The following is a 19,649-nucleotide window of genomic DNA, read 5'->3' as shown; positions in this document are numbered from 1 at the left end:
AAAAATTCAAGTGTGCAAGAAATAGAGCTAATAGCATCATGCGTCAAGCGAAAAGAACTTACATGAGTAGCGTATTTACCCAGGAAGTGATCACACGCTCTGATATTCTGTGAAATCGACTCCATAACTTGCTGAACTTAAAACAGAAGACTGTAACCGATGAATTAATCGTAGATGGCACTCACCTGTCCGATTCCCAAATAGCAGACACTTTTATTAATTACTTTGTGTCCATTGCAGCGGCACCCACTCCAACCAATCTCTAAGCAATTTGAAACAAATAGTAAGCGAAAGCGCATTTTTGGCCCCTGTTACAACCAGTTAGGTCCCGTCGGTCTTACTGTCAATGAAAAATAGTAAAAGTAAGGTCATTGACAACCTCCAAATATTACTGGCAAATTACACATCTTGCATGTTCGCATCAATATTAGAACATATTGTAAACTTGCCAATTCGTCAGGAACATTCCCATAATAGCTAATGTTTCTAACATTACAGTAATTTTTAAAGGAGGTGACATAAATCATTTTTCTAATTATCGACTTATATCCATCTTTCCAGTTTATTTTAAATGTTTTTTCAGCACTTTTACAGGTTCATATTAGTAGCTTTATCAACCAACAAAAATTATTTCTGATTCACTGTTTGGTTCTGTCAAAGAAAAGTCAAGTGAAACAGCGTTATTAACCATGAAGGAATTTCCTTTACAGTCCATTGAAAAAAAAAAGATTTTACTTTTCAGCTGTTCCTGGACTTCTTAAAAGCTTTCGGTTCTATTATTCACAAAATTTTATTCCTAAAATTTGACCACTATGGTTTTCGCGGCAATTTCCGTCAGCTTATAAACGTTTTTAGAACACCACTGGCAACTGATTAAAGTTAACAATTCTTCATCACACTTAAAAATCATTGATTATGGCGTACCACGAAGCAGTACTCTTCCACCCACACTGTTTAACATCTGCATTAACGACATCGTGAACATAAGCAATAGTGTTAAATATGTCGCGTGTGCAGATGACGTGAGCATATTTTTCAAAACTAACACAGTACGCTAATTGACATTAAAAGCAAATGACACATGGCGCAGATTGGTCGCATGTAGTACACAATCTTAGCTCAAGTTTAACGAACAAAAACTAAAGCAGTACTTTACTGACCAAATAACAAACCGTTAGAATCTTTACCTAACCTTACGATTGAGTCACAAAGTATTGAAATAGCTTCTTAGGTAAAGCGCATGGAAGTGATAATGCAGAGTAACGTTTCGTGAGATCTACATATCGACAATCTTATTAACAAACTCACCACAAGCGCAGGCATGTTATGCGACGTTCGTTTCCTAATACTACTTAGTGTTAGGGTTTTAGTTTATATTGCACTATTTCTATTTTCATGCGGTCACCTGGTGTGGGGCACGACAAATCAAATCTAATACAATGAAAGTTTATTTTCCTTCTCAAGGAGAAGGAGGCGGTAACGGGTTAAAACCACTTAATTGCGGCTTGATGCAGCCCGGCCCCCTCTGTGTACAGTTTGGCAGCAGTTCGTACTGTGTAAAGTTCGGAAGTGCGTTCAAACACTGAGAGAATATAGTGAATTATATTAAAGTCGCTCCTATTATTTTTATTGCCCCATTTAAGGCTCATACTCAGCGTCTTTTCACACCACTGAAAATAACAACATTCAGTGACCCTTAAAATGTACTGTTAAAGAAACGCTATGTAGGAAAACGAAAAAATTACGACACATTATTTAATGACCTAGCTAACTTACAGCCCAAGGCTAATCATTGCTCAAAACGTAACAATAACATCTGTACGTCACATCCCTTAACACGAACTACGGCTGTAAAATGCTTGGGTATATTATTCTAAAGCTGCATAACTCGCACTGGGAGTCTTTAGCGCTTCATTATAAAGCGTAGCATGCTGTGCATGTTCTCCAAAAAAAAATTTGTACTTTTTTGTACTCATTTTGTTTTTCATCTCCTGTGTTGATGCATTCTTTTCAAGTTTTGTTCACCGTTATGAAGTTTTTCCCGTCCTAACCTGTTATGTCTTACAACAGTATCTGTAGCTATGTCCAATAGTCCTTTTGTTGTTGACATTCTGCGCATGCGCTGTTTGTGCCACTTTATCAGTATGTAGGGGTACACTCCTTTGTAGATCAGTCATAGGCTTTTTTGGGTACACTCCTAACATCCACAGTGTTGAAATTAAGATATTTGTATTTGCATATCTTAAACCTTCTAGTTTTGATTCTCATAATATTTTAAGAAATAGTTAGACGCCTTATGCGTATCTTGGATCGTTCTTTCTTGCAGTCATTTTGTTTTCAGTTTTTTCTCCCTCCTTTCTGTTAAATTGAAGTGAAAATTTGTCTCACCTTGTTACCGTTGGTTCAGCGTCTCCCACAAGCTATGTCGGTCTGTTTTGGTTTGATAAAAAAATAGAGGAATATTAGCATATAGCTTAAGGACAGTAAAAAAAACAGAAAAATAGTGAGCCATCGAGCAGTCTCGATGTCTCTACGCCGCTCACCTTCTGACGCCAGGTGCAAAGTTTCGCGCAACCTCCGCCATTCTGTTCCGATTAAAAAATAAAATGTCAGTATATTACCGCATAATACCACTAGACTCTAGTAAACGAGCTGAAAAATCGTTGCACCATTGCAAACCCGGCTATCTCTACCGTCTAGTCAGCGCTCATATTCCCATGAGCGCGCGATTACACGAGTGCAGCTCAGTTCTACTCAATAAAGACCTGCGCCTGTTCGTCGCCAAGTGCAACTGGAAAACAGTAAATCTGCACCCTGCCTTGTGTAGATGCCTTTGTCTGAGGAACAGCGAGAACTGAGGCAAATAAGGAACGCCCCTATAAAAAAAGTAAATTTCTTCGTTAAACGCAGCCTATCGTGAACAGCTGTTCCCTTCCGAGACTGTGGAGCATTGTTTTATTTTTTTGCATATTAATTTCTTACACTGTTCAAGCTTGCCTGTCTTGTTCCACTATCGTACTGTGCAGTTCGTTCTCCGAGTTACCAAGTCAATGTAATCTTCAAATCGGAAATTGCTAACCTATTTAACGTTCACATTTAACCCCAACTCTTCCCAATCCAGTCCTCTGAATACCCACTGTAAACACGCAGTGAGTAGTATTTGAGTGATACCGTCTCTCTGGATGGAGGCCTATAATGGCGGTCCACCCGATACCGAATGTTTGCAATGCGTTTGCATATGCCTCTTCCACATCCAAACTCCGCAGTGCCTCCAAGCTTGTATACCTATATTAGCATCCTGATGGAAAAAATTGTGCACCGATATATGACATGTTTTTGTGAGAAGTATTCTTGTTTGAGTACTACACAGTATGGTTTCCGTCGTAATATTGGTGCGGTTGAGCTTCTCGAAAATTGCTGTGATTTTATCAATGGTGACTTGGATATTATTCAATGTGTTTTGGATTATTTTTGGATTTATCGAAAGCATTCGATACCGTGGAGCACTCCGTTTTGTTACGTAAGTTGGAAAGTATTGGATTCCGTGGTCCATACCAACAATTTTTTGCAAGTTACCTTTCGCACCGTAAACAGGTAGTGAAAATTAAAGAATCATTTAGTACTTTTTCTCATATTCAGTACGGCGTTACACAAGGTTCTCTTTTGGGACCCTTTTTGTTTAATGTTTATGTAAATGATATGGTTAATCTAACATTAAATGCAAAATTTTTTCAGTATGCTGATGATACAGCTTTAGTGATATCCCCTGAATCAAGCCCACTCGCACTGAAATTACTTCAGTACGATATCAATAAAATAGTAGACTGGTTATCTGGAAATCAAATATACATAAACATAAACAAAACTGTGTAAATGTGTTTCAGAAATCCGCACAAGAATGTTGATCTTACCCAGTCGGTTATTCTGCATGGTAGCAACTGTGCCAAATGCGAATGTTCGCCACTACCCTACTCGAGCAGTGTTAAATATCTTGGCCTATATCTTGATTCCAACATGTGTTGGTCTTCCCAAATTGACTATTTATTAAAACGACTCCGTGCTCTTTCTGTGCAGCTTTATCGTATCAAATACACTACACCTATAAACTTGCGTCAGACTGTGTATAGATCTTTAGGAGAATCTATCCTTAGATACGGTGTTTCAGTGTATGGTCCTTGTGCACCTTGTAAGATTAAGAAGGTAGATAGTTTCCTGTGCAGAATCTCCACTAATTTATTGTATGGCACTGCTTACGAGAAGTCCGACCATAACACGAGAATGGTTAAGGCAGGAGTTATTCCTCTGCATGACTAGTACTTGCAGGTGGTAGTTCTGAGAAACTACTTTTCAGCACAGTTTAAACAGCCAGATAAAAAACGAGAGTCGCTTAGGCGCATAGCGCGTTATAAAGTTCCAAGGGTTTATACACATTATGGTAAAAAGACACGACAGTTCTATATACCCTACCACTTTAACAAACTACCTGCAAAGGTGTTTGATTGTGATTCATTGATGGCTGTGAAATCTGGACTGCAAGCGTGGTTTGAAAGTTTTAAAGAAAGGAAATACTGAGTTGCTTTCTAATTTCTATCTTGTTTGTGTTCTATTTATTAACTCCAGATTTCCTTTGCGTTATATAATTATCAATCGCTAAATTTGTTGACTGAACTATATGTAATATTTCGGCTTTGTGTTATTGCTAATTTTTTTTTCTTCTTCTTCTTTTTGTATTGTAAATTGTGCAATTTCAGCGTTTTGTATTGACCGCATGCTGTTGTGACTGCCGTGGCCCGCCCACAAGCGCTTGCGCTTCTGCGGGCACACGCTATGTACTGTATATACATATTTTGCAATAAATTCCTGTATTCCTGTATAAATTTCTGAATCTTGACATTGCACTGCGGTCCTTTCTGGACTTCACCCTATCTGCAGTGCAATGTATTTCGCACCACCCCCGCAATGCAGCCGCTGCACTTAGCAGCAAAATACCCCATGCATGTACAACACTCCAGGCATATCGTCCAGCCTGTCTCAGACCTACCTCCGGATGGCATCCTAGTCGAGATCAAGAAGATATGGGCATGGGCAGGGCATGTAATGCGAAGGCTCGATAACCGACGCTCGTTAAGGGTAACAGACTGGATTCCAAGAGAAGGCCATTGTAGCCGGGGGCGGCAGAATGTCATATGGATGGATGAGATTAGCAATTCTGCGAGGTTGCGACGCCGCAGCTAGTCGAAGACATGTGTTATTTCACAGATATGAACGGGGTTTGTCTCAAGCAGGGGATGCAGTTAGGCAGATTATAATAGTGATATCTCAGACCTGGGAGGGGAGGGGGGGCATAGAGGGTGACCCCAGCTTGGTCTTTTTTAAAGTGATGTCGCAAGTAAACATTCCTCCAGGGCCCCTGAATGTGTGTGTTCCTCTCGCCACAACAGAGAACGACCGAAATATGCACGACCGAACGGTACTGAGCGTCAAAGAAATATACCGCCTCCTTGAGGTCCGGCTGCGCGGAATGTATTTTGGAAATCAAGAAACCTTTTGCAAGCAAACGACCAGGACTGAAATTGCATTGTATATTTCGGTCACAAGGTGTAATTCAACTATGCCGGACATTAAGAGCCAGGAACTTCCCATCTTCAATCCACTGCCGAAGTTTTTCATTTCTTACACCGATGATTCCTTTTTCGCAGTAAAAACACCTGAAATATAAACCTTGGACTCATGCCAAACACCCCCAACTGATCACACTGGTTACAGTTTAATGTGAAGAGCACCGCTGGTTACTTTTTTCGTCGTCCTACGCATGAGGCACGAAATAGGCTTGCGGTTAGGGGTATGGAAATAATTGAAAGTTTCGAAGGGAATCGATTATCATCCTATTCAATTATTCTAACGAATCAAATAGTGCACATTCAAAATTATAATGGAATATGTCTTCAACTTTTCGAATACTTTTTAATTATTGGCTTGAAGTTCGAATTAGACCCCAAGTATTTTTCTTCCACGCCTTTTCGAGAAGAGGACTGTCAGCAACTACGCGAACCACCCTGCCGCGATCGGTTTGCGCGAGATAAAGGGTTCAGCGCTGAGACACGCTTCATTCGTGTGGCGGCTTTCATGGCGCTTATAAAGCTGTAAGACTGTACGACCCGGCAGAGCTAAGGCAAGATTATCAAAATCTGCCTTGGTATTTGACCTAGGAGGCAGTGGCTTCTATATACCTCTCCTTCCTGTCTCATGTACTGAGACATGGTATTTTATTTTCGTCATCAATAGTAGAAGGTAATTTTCCTATATTTATCCCTTTGGGGTCATAGATTTAATATGCTGACTACGTGTTGCGACCTCTTAGTGAAAATTAGTGCTCCGTCTTGTAAGAACTATACCTTTAACTAATGTTAGAGCACTCGTCGCGAGAACACGAATGACAACGCGACCATATTGTCGGCCAAACGTTCAGCTGGTTTATTTCTCGAACTCTGAGCTGGCTCCAGTGCCTGCACTTCTTCTTCCTGGACGGCGAGCGTTCCGCGGTCAGGCGCAATCAGAGAGGCCCCACCTACATAAACGGACTGTGGTATCCAGTTATCACGCTCAGAATTTCGAGGAACTAAAGGTAGTGGCGGCGATGGAGTCGCGATTGGAGAATACGGCTTAATACTAATACTGTGCATGGAGGTGGGGTCGATATATGAAGCCTTGAGTCTGTCGATAGACACGACTGTTGGCTTTTCGCGGACACTTACTGTGAAGTCTTTAGACCGGTGGTCTAAAATTGGATACGGCACCGTACATCGCTGCTGCAAACAGCGCTCTGCGGTCCGGAGGAAGGCATAATTTATCGTGCATAGTATATGTCGATGAAGATAAAGGCTGCTTCTGCGGACATAAGGCGAGGCTTGATGGGTCGAAACGTGGTGAGCGAGTGCTGCAGATTGGGAAAATGAGGACGCGTTCAGGGGTGTCGAGGGGAAGAGAGGCTGTAGGAGCTCGGCCGGAAGGTGCAAAGGGGTGCCATAATCAAGCTGAGGTGCGGCGCATTTCAAGTATTTCTAAAAAGGAGCACGGAAACCGAAAAGGACGAGTGGACGCAGTATGCCGAGTCACCACGGCCAGTAAAGCCATCTTGAGCTACCTGTGGGTACGCTGGAAAAGTCTGTTTACTTGGAAATGCTAAGCAGTCGCTTCGATGTAGAGCATGCCGAAGCCTGAGGTAAGTTGTCGGAGTAGTGGACTCTTGAAGTGCCGGTCTCTATCGGCGGTAATATCGGTTGGAACGTGCCGTTATATCAGAAGATGGCGTGACTTCCAACTTTCTTGTAAAACGGTTGACCATGCTTAGGGTGTGTCCACATCGCTCTGAAGAAAGAAGAGGACCGATAATGTGAAGCTAAACTTTCTGCAAAAGTTCGCTTGCTGCGAGGAAACACTGTACGTAGGGCACTTCGGGTGTGGCGATGAACGTAAGCTGCCTATCAAGCAAGGCAAGAGCGTGCCTATGTGCTCGCATGTCCAGGTTCACACCTCGCAAGACGTAGCGTTCGGCCACAAGCCTTTCGGAGCTTTTATTCCAGGATTGGTAGGATATGAAATTATAAAGGAGGTGGCGCATTAGCTAAATCAAGACGAAAAGACGTCAAACGTTGAAGATAACTTCTTATCCCTGGTCTTAGGCACTTTACTTAAACGCTTCATGTTGCTGCGCGTCAACCGTTTCTTTCTGTCATCCTCCCAAAGTTGCTATACCGTCCACGGGGCTGAGGACGTCAGCTGAAATGCTTAAAGCTCCTTTGATACGTTGAACATCTCCGCGAAACTCAGCGATAAACACGTCCTAGCTGCTTTATCCTACGAAAGGAGTAAGTCATTCTTGGAGATCCCAAGGCGTTGATGAGAGGCTTGTGGTTTGTAAAAAGGCCTTTTCCCGCCCTTTCAGCAAATACAGGAACTGCTTTACTGCTTTAAGACACCACAATCTCGGGGCCGGAAGCGCTATTCCTTGTCCCCGCATCTGAAAACCCCTTTGTGAAAAAATCCAGTGGCAGAGAGACGTCTCCAAACAACTGCTGAAATATTGCGCGAGGGCAAATGCCTGATGCATTCACTATGAAGGCAATAGGAGCTTCCGGTGATGGATCCATAAGCAAGGTAGCGCTCAGCAATTGCGCCTTAATTTCCGTGAATTGCTTTGTCTGTGGCTTGTGACCACATTTAAAGCGATGCGGGCTTCGTGGTGGTGATGAGAACTCCCGAGAGCTTGATGATCGTTCAACAAGAAGGCATGAAACGCCTGTAGACGTTCACGTAACCGAGGGCACGGCATAGCTGTTGCATGTGGGCCGAGGAAAGTTGGTGATGGCTTCCACCTTGCAGAGAAAAGGTATGACAACCTGGCTGTTGAGGAGGTTGACAAAGAAATCGATTAATGCGACGCTGAATTGTTCGCGTTGCTGACAAGACTTTGGAACTGAAGGCCATGGAATAGAAAGCAAAACTGCTGAACGTGAGACCCAGATGAGGCACTGGAGAACAAGATATATCGACATAGGTCAAAACGAAAGTTAGTCAACAAAATACAACATCCGAGATGCTAATATAGGCTGGAGGGGCAAGAAGTTGGTGTTTGCCGAAAGATTCCACGGAAACTTTGCTGTATCTTACTCACACAACCCGCTCCGGGCCTGGCTATTACAGTTCTGATCACCTGGGTGATTATGCAGGCAGACATACCATCGATGCGCACCCACTGTGCATTGCAGGCAATCATTGCTGCGGCGGCGATGTCACGCTCAAATCTCTAACATCTTTCATTGGAAGTCATTCATTTGCGTTCTGGTCCAGACGAGTTTCTCATACAACAGGAACCAGAAAATATAGACAGATACCTAGCAAAACTTCTATTCACATATGTTACATCCGGCGGATTTTGAAGCACTGGTATCCAATTTTATATTCTTATTGTGTTTTGCAAGAACTGGCCGGAGGTAACAAATTCAGTGCGAAGGATGTCATTGGTACAGTTTTTTAGAGCATCAAGCAAATATCAATTCCCGTACACTGATTATCAAAAGCTCCTAGCTTTTCAACAATTATCGCTGCAAGACTGTTCACTATCTATATATATATATATATAAAACAAAATAATACTAGACTTCTCATTAATTGGCTAACTCAGATAGACCTTTTATAACTCCTAGTGTATATCCCAGGCAATCATATTCCTCCTTTCTTACACTACCTTGCCTCGTGCAGTATTGATAAGCTTTTGACGTTCTTTCCTTACATTTTCCGACAATTTGAAATCTTTGCAGACCGCTAGCCCAGCCCTCCTCCCCTACAAACAAGTATTCCCGGCGAGGTCGGTTCAACGACCCGCCCAGGGAGAGCGGTGCACCGTTCAGTGAAACCCAGACCCCGTGAGTAAGTTCTTACACATGTGCTCGTTAACGTAGCCCACTCCTTCCTTAACGTTCTAGCCCTCGGCTCACCGGAAATTAGTGAGACCCCCAAAAGGCGCCTGGTTTGGCCTGTTCGTCACTACCAGTGTCATTTGCGCAGCGGCTCCTCTTTGGCCACGCATCTGCAGCTGCGCCCTTTGTGTTTGAGCATTTTGTTTGTGTGTTTTGTTTGCACATTTTGCTTTCGTACGCCTGTGGTTGCCGTGCTGCCCATGTCCCCCGGACCGCCTTCCTCTCCCTTTCTCTCGTTTCGCCATCTCCTTTTGTACCCCACCCTTCCTTACTATACTATTTTCCCCCCTTTTTTCTTTGATTTCTATTTTTTTGCTTCCTCCCCCAATATTGTCCCTGTCTGCTCCCCGCACCCCCATCTTTATTTTTTTCAATTTTTTTGAACTGTTGTTACTATTTGCGTGTTACACTCCTTTCTTCCTCCTCTTGAGCTCACAAACTTAAAACATCCATCTGACGCGAGACCACTACAGTCCTGAAGAAGATCGCACCGCGGTCGAAACGTTGATAAATAAAAGTGTCTTTGTAGAAGTGCCCACTTCTCTTAAATTCTTATTCTGCGGAGCCAACGCAACCTACGTTCGTAACATTCTCTACAATGGCTCCTGCTCGCACTTCATCAAGACACGTCCTTTGGAAATTCCCCGTCGAGAGCCCAACTACCGCCATCATCGGGGACTCTCAAGTGAAATACTTGCATCAGCACTTCGATCCTGCAATCCCGCACACCCCAGCATTTATCTGCCCACCTGGTGCCAAAATTGAAGACATCCCCAAGCTCCTGGATTGGGTACCACGAGGTGTGTCGGACATCGTCCTTCACGTCGGAAGCAACAACGTCGCAATCATGGATGCCGCCACCGCCGCAGACCGGTACGTGCAACTAATACATCAAATCAGAATAGGAAGACCGGATATTATTAACATTTTTGCAACGCTCGTGCTTCCTCGGGCTCCAAATTTGCGAAGGAATTCAACCAACAGGCCTCAAGTGATAAAGATCAATCAGAAGGCCCAGACTTTGAATGCCCTTCTTGTCGACATCTGCCGACGAGAGCTGAACACCTTCTTCGTAGACCACCAAATGGAAATATTCCACCCTAGCACAGTTCTGTCTGCAGATGGCGTGCACCCCAGCTTCGGTGGAGTCTCGCTGCTGTGTTGGAATATATATAACTTACTCCTCCGAATTCGCCACCTCACAATGGGGCAATGGAGAGACTACGCGCCACAACATCCACAGCCTCGGCAGCAACAAAATTCGATGAGTACTCCAGAGCCTCGAACATTTGCACAAGTCGTAGGCCAAAATGCTATGTCTACCAGACAAGCAGCAGCCAGCCGTCCAGACATCACCACCAGGCCACCACTCACCTCCCGGACATCGAGGGGGCACTGCAGCGCAGCACTAAAACAGCCACCCCAGACCACCAGTGGCACAGCAGCAGCACATTCCCCTACAGCAAGCACCTCAGCCCAGGCGAGCACATCAAACAAGCCATCGTGTCGAGAGGCAAGCCCGAAGAGAAGTATGCAACCGAGGCGGAAACCTGCCGTGGATTCTGCACCAGAAACGCAACCCATCACCAGCAGCCCGTCATATAACTGTGGACTGATCCCCAGCACCCCTGGTTTATCATATGACCTCCGGAAGCGTTGTGGTTCCGCCCAGCGAGTGCGCCGGGACTGATACACAGGCCGCGTGAGTACTCCGCCTCCCTTGTTCTCATATCACCGGCAGCCCTGTTTCAAATCTTCAGCTTTTCTTAAATTACGAAAAATAATTGATAAGCGGCTTAGACATGACCTTCATGTTAAAACCTTAGAAACGTACCTTCGGGCTAATATCGTACCGAAAGGTCTACAAGTGAAGCTGATACCAGAAATGAATAATCTATCAGAAGGAGACAAAAAGAAACGGAACGACAAATTAAAATCAGCTTCCCTAGAGTTACTCAAAATCACAATTCGGCACTCTGAGAAAGCTTCGGTGATACTGGGAACAGAGGAGCGTCGGGCTCGGAATAATCTTCTTGTTTCCGCGCTGGAGGCCGAGGAACTAGAACGTTTCAAAACAAAAAAAACTTCAGAAATCGGCATAATCAAAATTAGAAAATTTACACGGGACAAAGTTCCCCATATCGAATATCCGGATGAAAGAAGTGCTAAGTGCGGTTGGATCAAATTCTCCCAACTCCGATATCGCTCAGTCAAAGGTCAGCCAAGGGCAAACACTCTCAAAACAATGCCATCACAGTGTAGACAACATCACCAATCTATCTATAACACCGCTCACAGAGTATGAGCGAGCCGTCCTATCTAGAGGGCTGACTTTTTGCCCCTGCACAGGCAAATACAATGAATTCCAACTCCTGAAAGATCTTGACGACTTCGCCAGAAAACTTCGCCTGAGAGAATACTTTTTTGATAAGCCCGAAAACCCCCACCAAAACTCGGACTTCCACCCAGCAAACCAAAATTGGACTCCCAACATCGGGCGGGAAAAACACTTGGATATCTATATTAAGGCGGTTCAAAATGACATTATTGAAAATTTTGAGAACCGCAGGTTAGGACCAGACCATCTTCTTAAAAGAGAACGTACTGCTCTCGAGGCGCTCAGCAACCATACCGACATCGTCATAAAGCCAGCTGATAAGGGCGGAGGCATTGTTATCTTGAACAGGGATGACTATATAGCAGAAGGCATCCGACAGCTTTTTGACAACCATTTTTATAAACAACTGCATGGCGACCCCACCGACGAGCACTCAAAAGCTATTTCTGACATTCTCCTCGACCTCACAAAACACAATGAAATCTCCCCGAAACTATGCAAGGCACTCACGGCTACCCATCCTTCTCCTGGGCGTTTCTACATGCTCCCTAAATTACATAAAGCCGGTATTCCTGGACGGCCAATAATTTCAGGAATCGGCACTCTCACAGAACGAATATCAAAGTACATTGACACTCTAATTAGCCACATTCCAGCCACACATCCATCCTACATCAAAGATACAAACCACTTTCTCCGCCAGATAGACAATATAACATTAACAGAAAGAGCCTTTTTTGTGACCATGGACGTAACATCCTTATACACAAACATTCCCCATGCCGACGGCATTGCAGCCCTTTTAGAATGTTATGAACAGCGGAGACCTCATGAATCTCCAAGCCCAAACGTGTTAGGAACACAAGCCAAAATTGTGTTAGAATATAATAGCTTCGAATTTGATCTTCAATATTATCTGCAAGTAAGTGGCACCGCTATGGGAACAAGAATGGCCCCAAATTATGCCAATATCTTCATGCGTCATATAGACTCAAAATTTCTTTCTCCTTGTCCAATTCAGCCGTACTTTTACAAGCGCTATTTGGATGATATTTTTATAATATGGACAAACACAGAACAACAACTTATTCATTTCATTGACAGTTTCAACTCCGTGCACCCAAACATAAAGTTTACGCACACCTACTCAGCCAGTCAAATCAATTTTCGTGATGTTGACATTCTGGTGGACGAGGTGTCAGTTCATACAACCGTTTATAGAAAACCAACCGACTCACAAAAATATCTACATTTTCAAAGCGCCCAACCCCGTCACTGCAAAACCAGCATCCCTTATTCGCAGGCCCATCGTTTTCGAAGAATCTGCTCTAACGACCTATACTTTCATGAAAACTCCGAACACATGCGCAACGTGCTCTTAACACAGCGCTTTCCACGTTCTCTTATTGATGACGCCTTAAGCAGAGCTTCAAATCTTAACCGTAGTCAAATACTCCAGGGGCACCAAATAGATAACCGAAATGATTACACTACAAACCTTATCATCACATTTAACAGTAACGCACCGAACATAAACAGAATTCTTAATAAGAACTTAAACATTCTCCAGCAAAGTCGACTATCGAAAATATTTACATGCGCACCCCGCGTGATTTACAGGCGTGCCAAAAACATTCAGAACCATCTAGTCCACTCCAAGGAACACAAAACCCCAAAATATGGATGCCAGCCCTGTGGCAAGGGTCGCTTCAAAGTTTGCAAGCACATGCAGACTACGTGTTCCGCAACTAGTACGAGGTCAGTTTTCCAGCATTCAATCAACGGTAACTTTGACTGCGACTCATCAAACATTATTTACCTTCTTGAATGCACTGCGTGTAACCAGTAATACATAGGACCAACAAACACTGCATTCCGCATTCGATTTAACAGTCACCGCGCACACGCCAAGTCTCTCCCAAACCTTCCCCTATCCAAGCATGTAAACACAGAAGGACACCCATTTGACCAACTAAAAGTAACAATTATTCAAGGGGCTTCAAAAACAGGCGAGAACGTGAACAGCGTGAATCCTATTTTATCCACAATTTTTAATACTATTCAAGAAGGTCTTAACGAGAAACCTGGTACCCTTTCTTTTATTCACGACCTCCAAACAAAATAATACTACACTTCTCGTTAATTGGCTAACTAAGATATACCTTTTATAACTCCTAGTGTATATTCCAGGCAATCATATTCCTCCTTTCTTACACTATCCGGCCTCGTGCAGTATTGATAAGCTTTTGACGGTCTTTCCTTACATTTTCCGACAATTTGAAATCTTTGCACACAGCAAGCCCAGCCCTCCTCCCCTACAAACAAGTATTCCCGGCGAGGTCGGTTCAACGACCCGCCCAGGGAGAGCGGTGCACCCTTCAGTGAAACCCAGACCCCGCGAGTAAGTTCTTACACATGTGCTCGTTAACTTAGCCCACTCCTTCCTTAACGTTCTAGCCCTCGGCTCAGCGGAAATTAGTGAGACCCCCAAAAGGCGCCTGGTTTGGCCTGTTCGTCACTGCCAGTGTCATTTGCGCAGCGGCTCCTCTTTGGCCACGCATCTGCAGCGGCGCCCTTTGTGTTTGAGCATTTTGTTTGTGTGTTTTGTTTGCACGTTTTGCTTTCGTACGACTGTGGTTGCCGTGCTGCCCATGTCCCCGTCCCCGCACCGTCTTCCTCTCCCTTTCTCTCCTTTCGCCATCTCCTTTTGTACCCCACCCTTCCTTACTATACTAGTTTACCCCCTTTTTTTTCTTTTATTTCTACTTTTTGCTTCCTCCCCCAATATTGTCCCTGTCTGCTCCCCGCACCCCCATCTTTAACTTTTTTCGGTTTTTTGAACTGTTGTTACTATTTGCGTGTTACACTCCTTTCTCCCTCCTCTTGAGCTCACAAACTTAAAACGTCCATCTGACGCGAGCCTGAAGAAGACCGCACCGCGGTCGAAACGTTGATAAATAAAAGTGTCTTTGTAGAAGGGCCCACTTCTCTTAAATGTGTGTGTGTGTGTGTGTGTGTGTGTGTGTGTGTGTGTGTGTGTGTGTGTGTGTGTGTGTGTGTGTGTGTGTGTGTGTGTGTGTGTGTGTGTGTGTGTGTGTGTGTGTGTGTGTGTGTGTGTGTGTGTGTGTGTGTGTGTGTGTGTGTGTGTGTGTGTGTGTGTGTGTGTGTGTGCGCGCGTGCGTGCGTGCGTGCGTGTGTGTGTGTGTGTGTGTGTGTGTGTGTGTGTGTGTGTGTGTGTGTGTGTGTGTGTGTGTGTGTGTGTGTGTGTGTGTGTGTGTGTGTGTGTGTGTGTGTGTGTGTGTGTGTGTGTGTGTGTGTGTGTGTGTGTGTGTGTGTGTGTGTGTGTGTGTGTGTGTGTGTGTGTGTGTAAAGAAATACCGCTAAGGCTTGTGCTTATAACAAGCATTAACAAACTAAGCTTAATAGTAAAGGGTTTGCAGCTAGTTTCTCCTGCCTCGAACACAACACTGCTGGGCTTAAGTTGTCATCGCTAGACATGAGGTTGCGAAAATGCCAATAAAAACGACAAATTCTTACCCTTGAAAGATGCTGTTCAACGTGGACCGCTGGTGGCTCCTCTCTCTCTGCCTCTGCTCATATTCAACGCGTTCCTTCTCAAGCTGTTCGTATCGTCTCCTCCGTTCCCCTTCTATCTGCTCTAGCATCTCTTTGTGGGCACGGGCCAGCGTCTCCTCAGTCCTTTCCATCCGCTCCATTCTGGCGTCGTGGTCCTCGCTCATACGGGACATGTTCTCGTCAATGGCGAGCAGAGTGCCTTCGTGAATATCGCCCCTCTTTTCGTGTTCGCGCTGCAGTGCGTTTGGCCTGAAATAAAAGAAACCAATCCAAAGTTTGGCAACACTAGGCTCCAAAGGCGTTTCACTGCTTAACAATCCTACAACCTCCAGTTTCGCCAAGGAAAGTTTGCGTTGTGGCGTATGTATTTATACTTACTGCCATATCTAGGATCCTCACGGAAGTGTATACTTCGTACGGGAAGCAGTATGCTTTAACATGTAAGACTGCGACTTAACTGTAGCGCCGATACCTTATAGCCATTCCGAAACCGATTGCACTGAATTTTGACGCCATTTTCCCGCTATCACAGGGCTTAAGGCCATGAGGAACACCGAACGCAGGACATGACGTCGGTACAAAGAAGGAGGTAGCAAGGAAAGCACCGCAGTAGAATGGAATCGGTTTCAAAAGCCATGTAATGTTAGCACAAAATCTGTTTTTCTCAGAAAATTCCGACTACGTGAGCCAAGCATGTTGGCACAAATCCACGCATCCTGGCTTCGAGTACCGCGTGAGGTGGGCGCACTGAGAAATTCTCTTTTCTATCTTAATAAATTTGTGTAGGCATTTTTTATTCAGGCATGCTACTAAAATGACGATTTCAAGCCACGTATTAATGTGTTTAATGAGAAGTTGAGTGTTTCTCCTAGATACAGCCTACGATCGCTAGCCCACCGAACTTGTTGGTCATAAATTACTAATGGTAATGCCAGAACTCTACGTTTAGACTTTGCCGAGGAATGTTTATCATTGTGTGTCTTAATTAAGCGTTGTATACGAAGCGTGATATATTTCCATGTGTCAGATCTTGAGTCAAGCAATTTTGCGTCTGTAAATATAGGCTTAGCTTACATACTAGCTCAAAAAAGGCTTTAATGAATGCGACCAAGTATCACCGCCCCTTGTTGCCGAAGAGTGTCTTGCCCAATAACGGCCGAATTCAAGGTTACATTGTATAAAGTTATTGCAATAAATAAACATGCGGCCGAACGGAAAGCCATCTCACGCAAGTCAGTGTTTCAACAAGTGCACTGATCTATTCCTTTATCGTACTCTCAAGCGGCCTGCTTTTAAACCAGAGAACTGGTTAAAAGAAAGTAATACCGGAAACGTGGTAAAGAAAATGCATGAGATTAAAAGCATACGAAAAAAATCACAGGTTTCAATCAATTAAAATGCAAAAAGTTAAAACAACATATGAAAAAAACAAGTAAAAGGAACTTTTTTGAAGTCGTTATAAAAACCGAATTAATTGAACGACAGCTTAAGAGAGCGGGTGTAGTGAAAGGTGCAAGAGACATACATCTGCAGAAAAGTGGTTTCAATCAATGAAGGTATAAGGGATAAAGCAATACAAGCGGGTGTTTGTGCGACAGTCCGTAGAACCAACCATGTGGGCATGATTAACAAGTCGTGAGTTATAGTTAGGCGCGATGATTAATTCACTCTGTAAAGAACGGTGATGGTGGAACAAAAACAGAACAGAGACGGGAAAGTTTTGCTCGCAATGAAAAGCTGGGAGCGATCAATTTTCTTTCATTGACCCAATACAGCTGCAGACTGGAATGGCCTTCCAATCGACACTGCCATCATCACCTGGTCATCGAAGTTAATTGAGAACGAAAAGAAATTATGTACTGTGGTGAAAATATTTTCCCAATTGTTTCTATCCCATATATAATACCTCACTAATGGAGCCATTAAGGAAATGAAAATAAAATTATACTTGCAACGACGTTAATATTTAAAAGATAAATGAGCACTTTTGTTCTACGCGAGTGCGGAAATGTAGAATGATTGTTATGGGTCCCAGATGAAGGCAGCATATTTGAAGTACGAACAAGAGCGTTATAAAGATGTGACTTTATTAAGGATGAGGCTTCACTGAAAGACCGACGGAAATAAGCTATTGCGGGCAATATTTTTAATTTGCGCTTTCCAACTTTGTGCTGAGCTAATGAACAGGGCTTAGTATTGATATGATGAAACGGAATGCAGTTGTCTTCGCTTGTCCTTCACTTAAGGTTGACGTTCAATTGAAGACGTGTTGGACATGTCCACCAGCGAAACTTGAAGATTATGGTCGTTACAGGTTGGCGTCTAATAGCTTGACGTCAACCATTTTTGTGGGCTCCCTATGTTGGAGCGGAGCTACGCTATTACAGGCTTTTGAGTAGTTATCCTTGCCTGACAAGGCCGGCGAAAGGCCTTATTTTTTTCGAGTCGTGGTAAGCTCTCTAAATGCGCCCAGTGGGCTTTCCTAATTTCTGAGGCATCACTCTTAACTTTTATTCCTCATGATTTTCGTGTCCCTGCTTTCTTCTGGGCTATTCACTCCGAATGTGGTCGTGAAAATTCGTTATTTTAAGATTTCAAGTGACGTTTGAGAAGGCTCCCGAGAACATTTTTCTGGTTTAACTTGAGCACACAGCCAATGGCCGCAGGCAATACTATCTCGGTGGCTAATAATAATAATTGCTTTTTGGGGAAAGATATGGCGCAGTATCTCTCTCATATATCGGTGGACACCTGAACCGCGCCGTAAGGGAAGGAATAAAGGAGGGAATGAAAGAAGAAAGGAAAGAAGAGGTGCCGTAGTGGAGGCCTCCGGAATAATTTCGACCACCTGGGGATCTTTAACGTACACTGACATCGCACAGCACACTGGCACCTTAGCGTTTTTCCTCCATAAAAACGCAGCCGCCGCGGTCGGGTTCGAACCCGGGAACTCCAGATCAGTAGCCGAGCGCACTAACCACTGAGCCACCGCGGGAGCTGCCGATTGCGCATTTCGTTGCCTTTTTCACGCAGCTTTATGTGAGTAATTGTGTTCTACGTCTGCGTTTGTGGACGCGTTAAAAAAAACGTAACATTTCGCTTTGAGACACATCTACCTTCCGGTATGCTTTCACACAGTAGTGTACCGGCTGATTATATAATAGTTCATAAACAACAAGGCAGATATCTCCACGAGCAAGTTCCTACCATTGCTGACTGGAGAAAAATCTCGTTATTCTGTATGTTCCTGTTCCGCGAAGCAAAGAAGTTATCTTTAGAGGAAAAAAGAAATGAGAACAACATTAATAATTGAGGTCTTTCAAAGTACACGTCATGTTTATTATTGCAATATAAAGCTTTACAGTACAATACTGACAATAATGTAGCCCCCATTGACAGTACTAAATAAAGCTAGTCTGAGACTTCAGCTTATTTTAGCAGTGCTCAACCGCGGCTAAATCATTGTTTGCTTCTGTGTGGCACCACCACAGATCAGCGCCTGTATTTCATCCCGTTTGGCTCTGGCTTTCACTATGGGTCCCACTGTACTTGTTTTATTTTGTAACCTGTAATATTTCCACTCGGCATTGAGAATAATCTTAAACAAATCAATTAATGTGGAACGTCTCGGCTTGTTGCATTATAATAGTGGTCACCGCTTTATTAAAGAAAAATATATCGAGGCGCAATACAGTATTACTTCATTTTTGGGGAGAATCGTATTGTTTAAGTGACAAAATTGCTTAATTAACAGCATTGTCAGATTCTGCCGTAAAAATTTTTGAAGCTAACAAAACTTACTTATTTCGAAATATACATAACTAGAGGCACAGTACGGGTTTATCAGAGTAAATTTCATAAAAACAAATAGTAGGGCGAATCCGGAGCAATGTTCCTCGCGCATTGAACGGTTACCTTTACCTAACACCATAGAGAAGTGCTCCTTGTTGCATGGTCTTTAAAATTATCGAAATTATTTGTTCCTCTATAGTGCGTAACATGACTTGAGTTTGTAGAAGTTGAAGGTTTGGTATACCTGTCATCTTTAAAATAATTTATCTTATTATCCCTTTGCACATGGTAAGTGAATTATAAGTATGCTGTAGTTGTCATAATTTGTGATTTTTGAAATTTACTAAATCTTTTTGTACGAGTCTTTCCTGGTCCATTATATCCTTTAGAGTCGCTCGGTACCTCTTTTCTGCGGTGTTTCTTCTATGCAAACTGATTTCGCATTGAATACCAGCCACTTCCTG

At 43.5% G+C, this 19,649-nt stretch overlaps 1 protein-coding gene across 2 annotated transcripts in view; it reads right to left on the bottom strand.

Moving 5' to 3' along the window:
- LOC144132382 (uncharacterized) overlaps positions 1–19,649 on the bottom strand; it is a 74,822-nt gene that overhangs the window by 28,850 nt on the left and 26,323 nt on the right. For both annotated transcript variants that reach the window (XM_077664740.1, XM_077664739.1), the window contains 3 exons: positions 15,355–15,642; positions 2,544–2,585; positions 2,389–2,430 (listed from right to left, as the gene is read on the bottom strand). In XM_077664740.1, coding sequence (XP_077520866.1) covers positions 2,421–2,430; positions 2,544–2,585; positions 15,355–15,642 — 340 coding nt within the window. In that variant the 3' untranslated portion in view covers positions 2,389–2,420. The remainder of the gene's footprint in view (positions 1–2,388; positions 2,431–2,543; positions 2,586–15,354; positions 15,643–19,649) is intronic.

Source organism: Amblyomma americanum, chromosome 5 (assembly GCF_052857255.1).
Source record: "Amblyomma americanum isolate KBUSLIRL-KWMA chromosome 5, ASM5285725v1, whole genome shotgun sequence".
Classification (NCBI taxonomy): Eukaryota; Metazoa; Arthropoda; class Arachnida; order Ixodida; family Ixodidae; genus Amblyomma; species Amblyomma americanum.
This window is presented reverse-complemented; position numbering and strand designations above follow the sequence as displayed.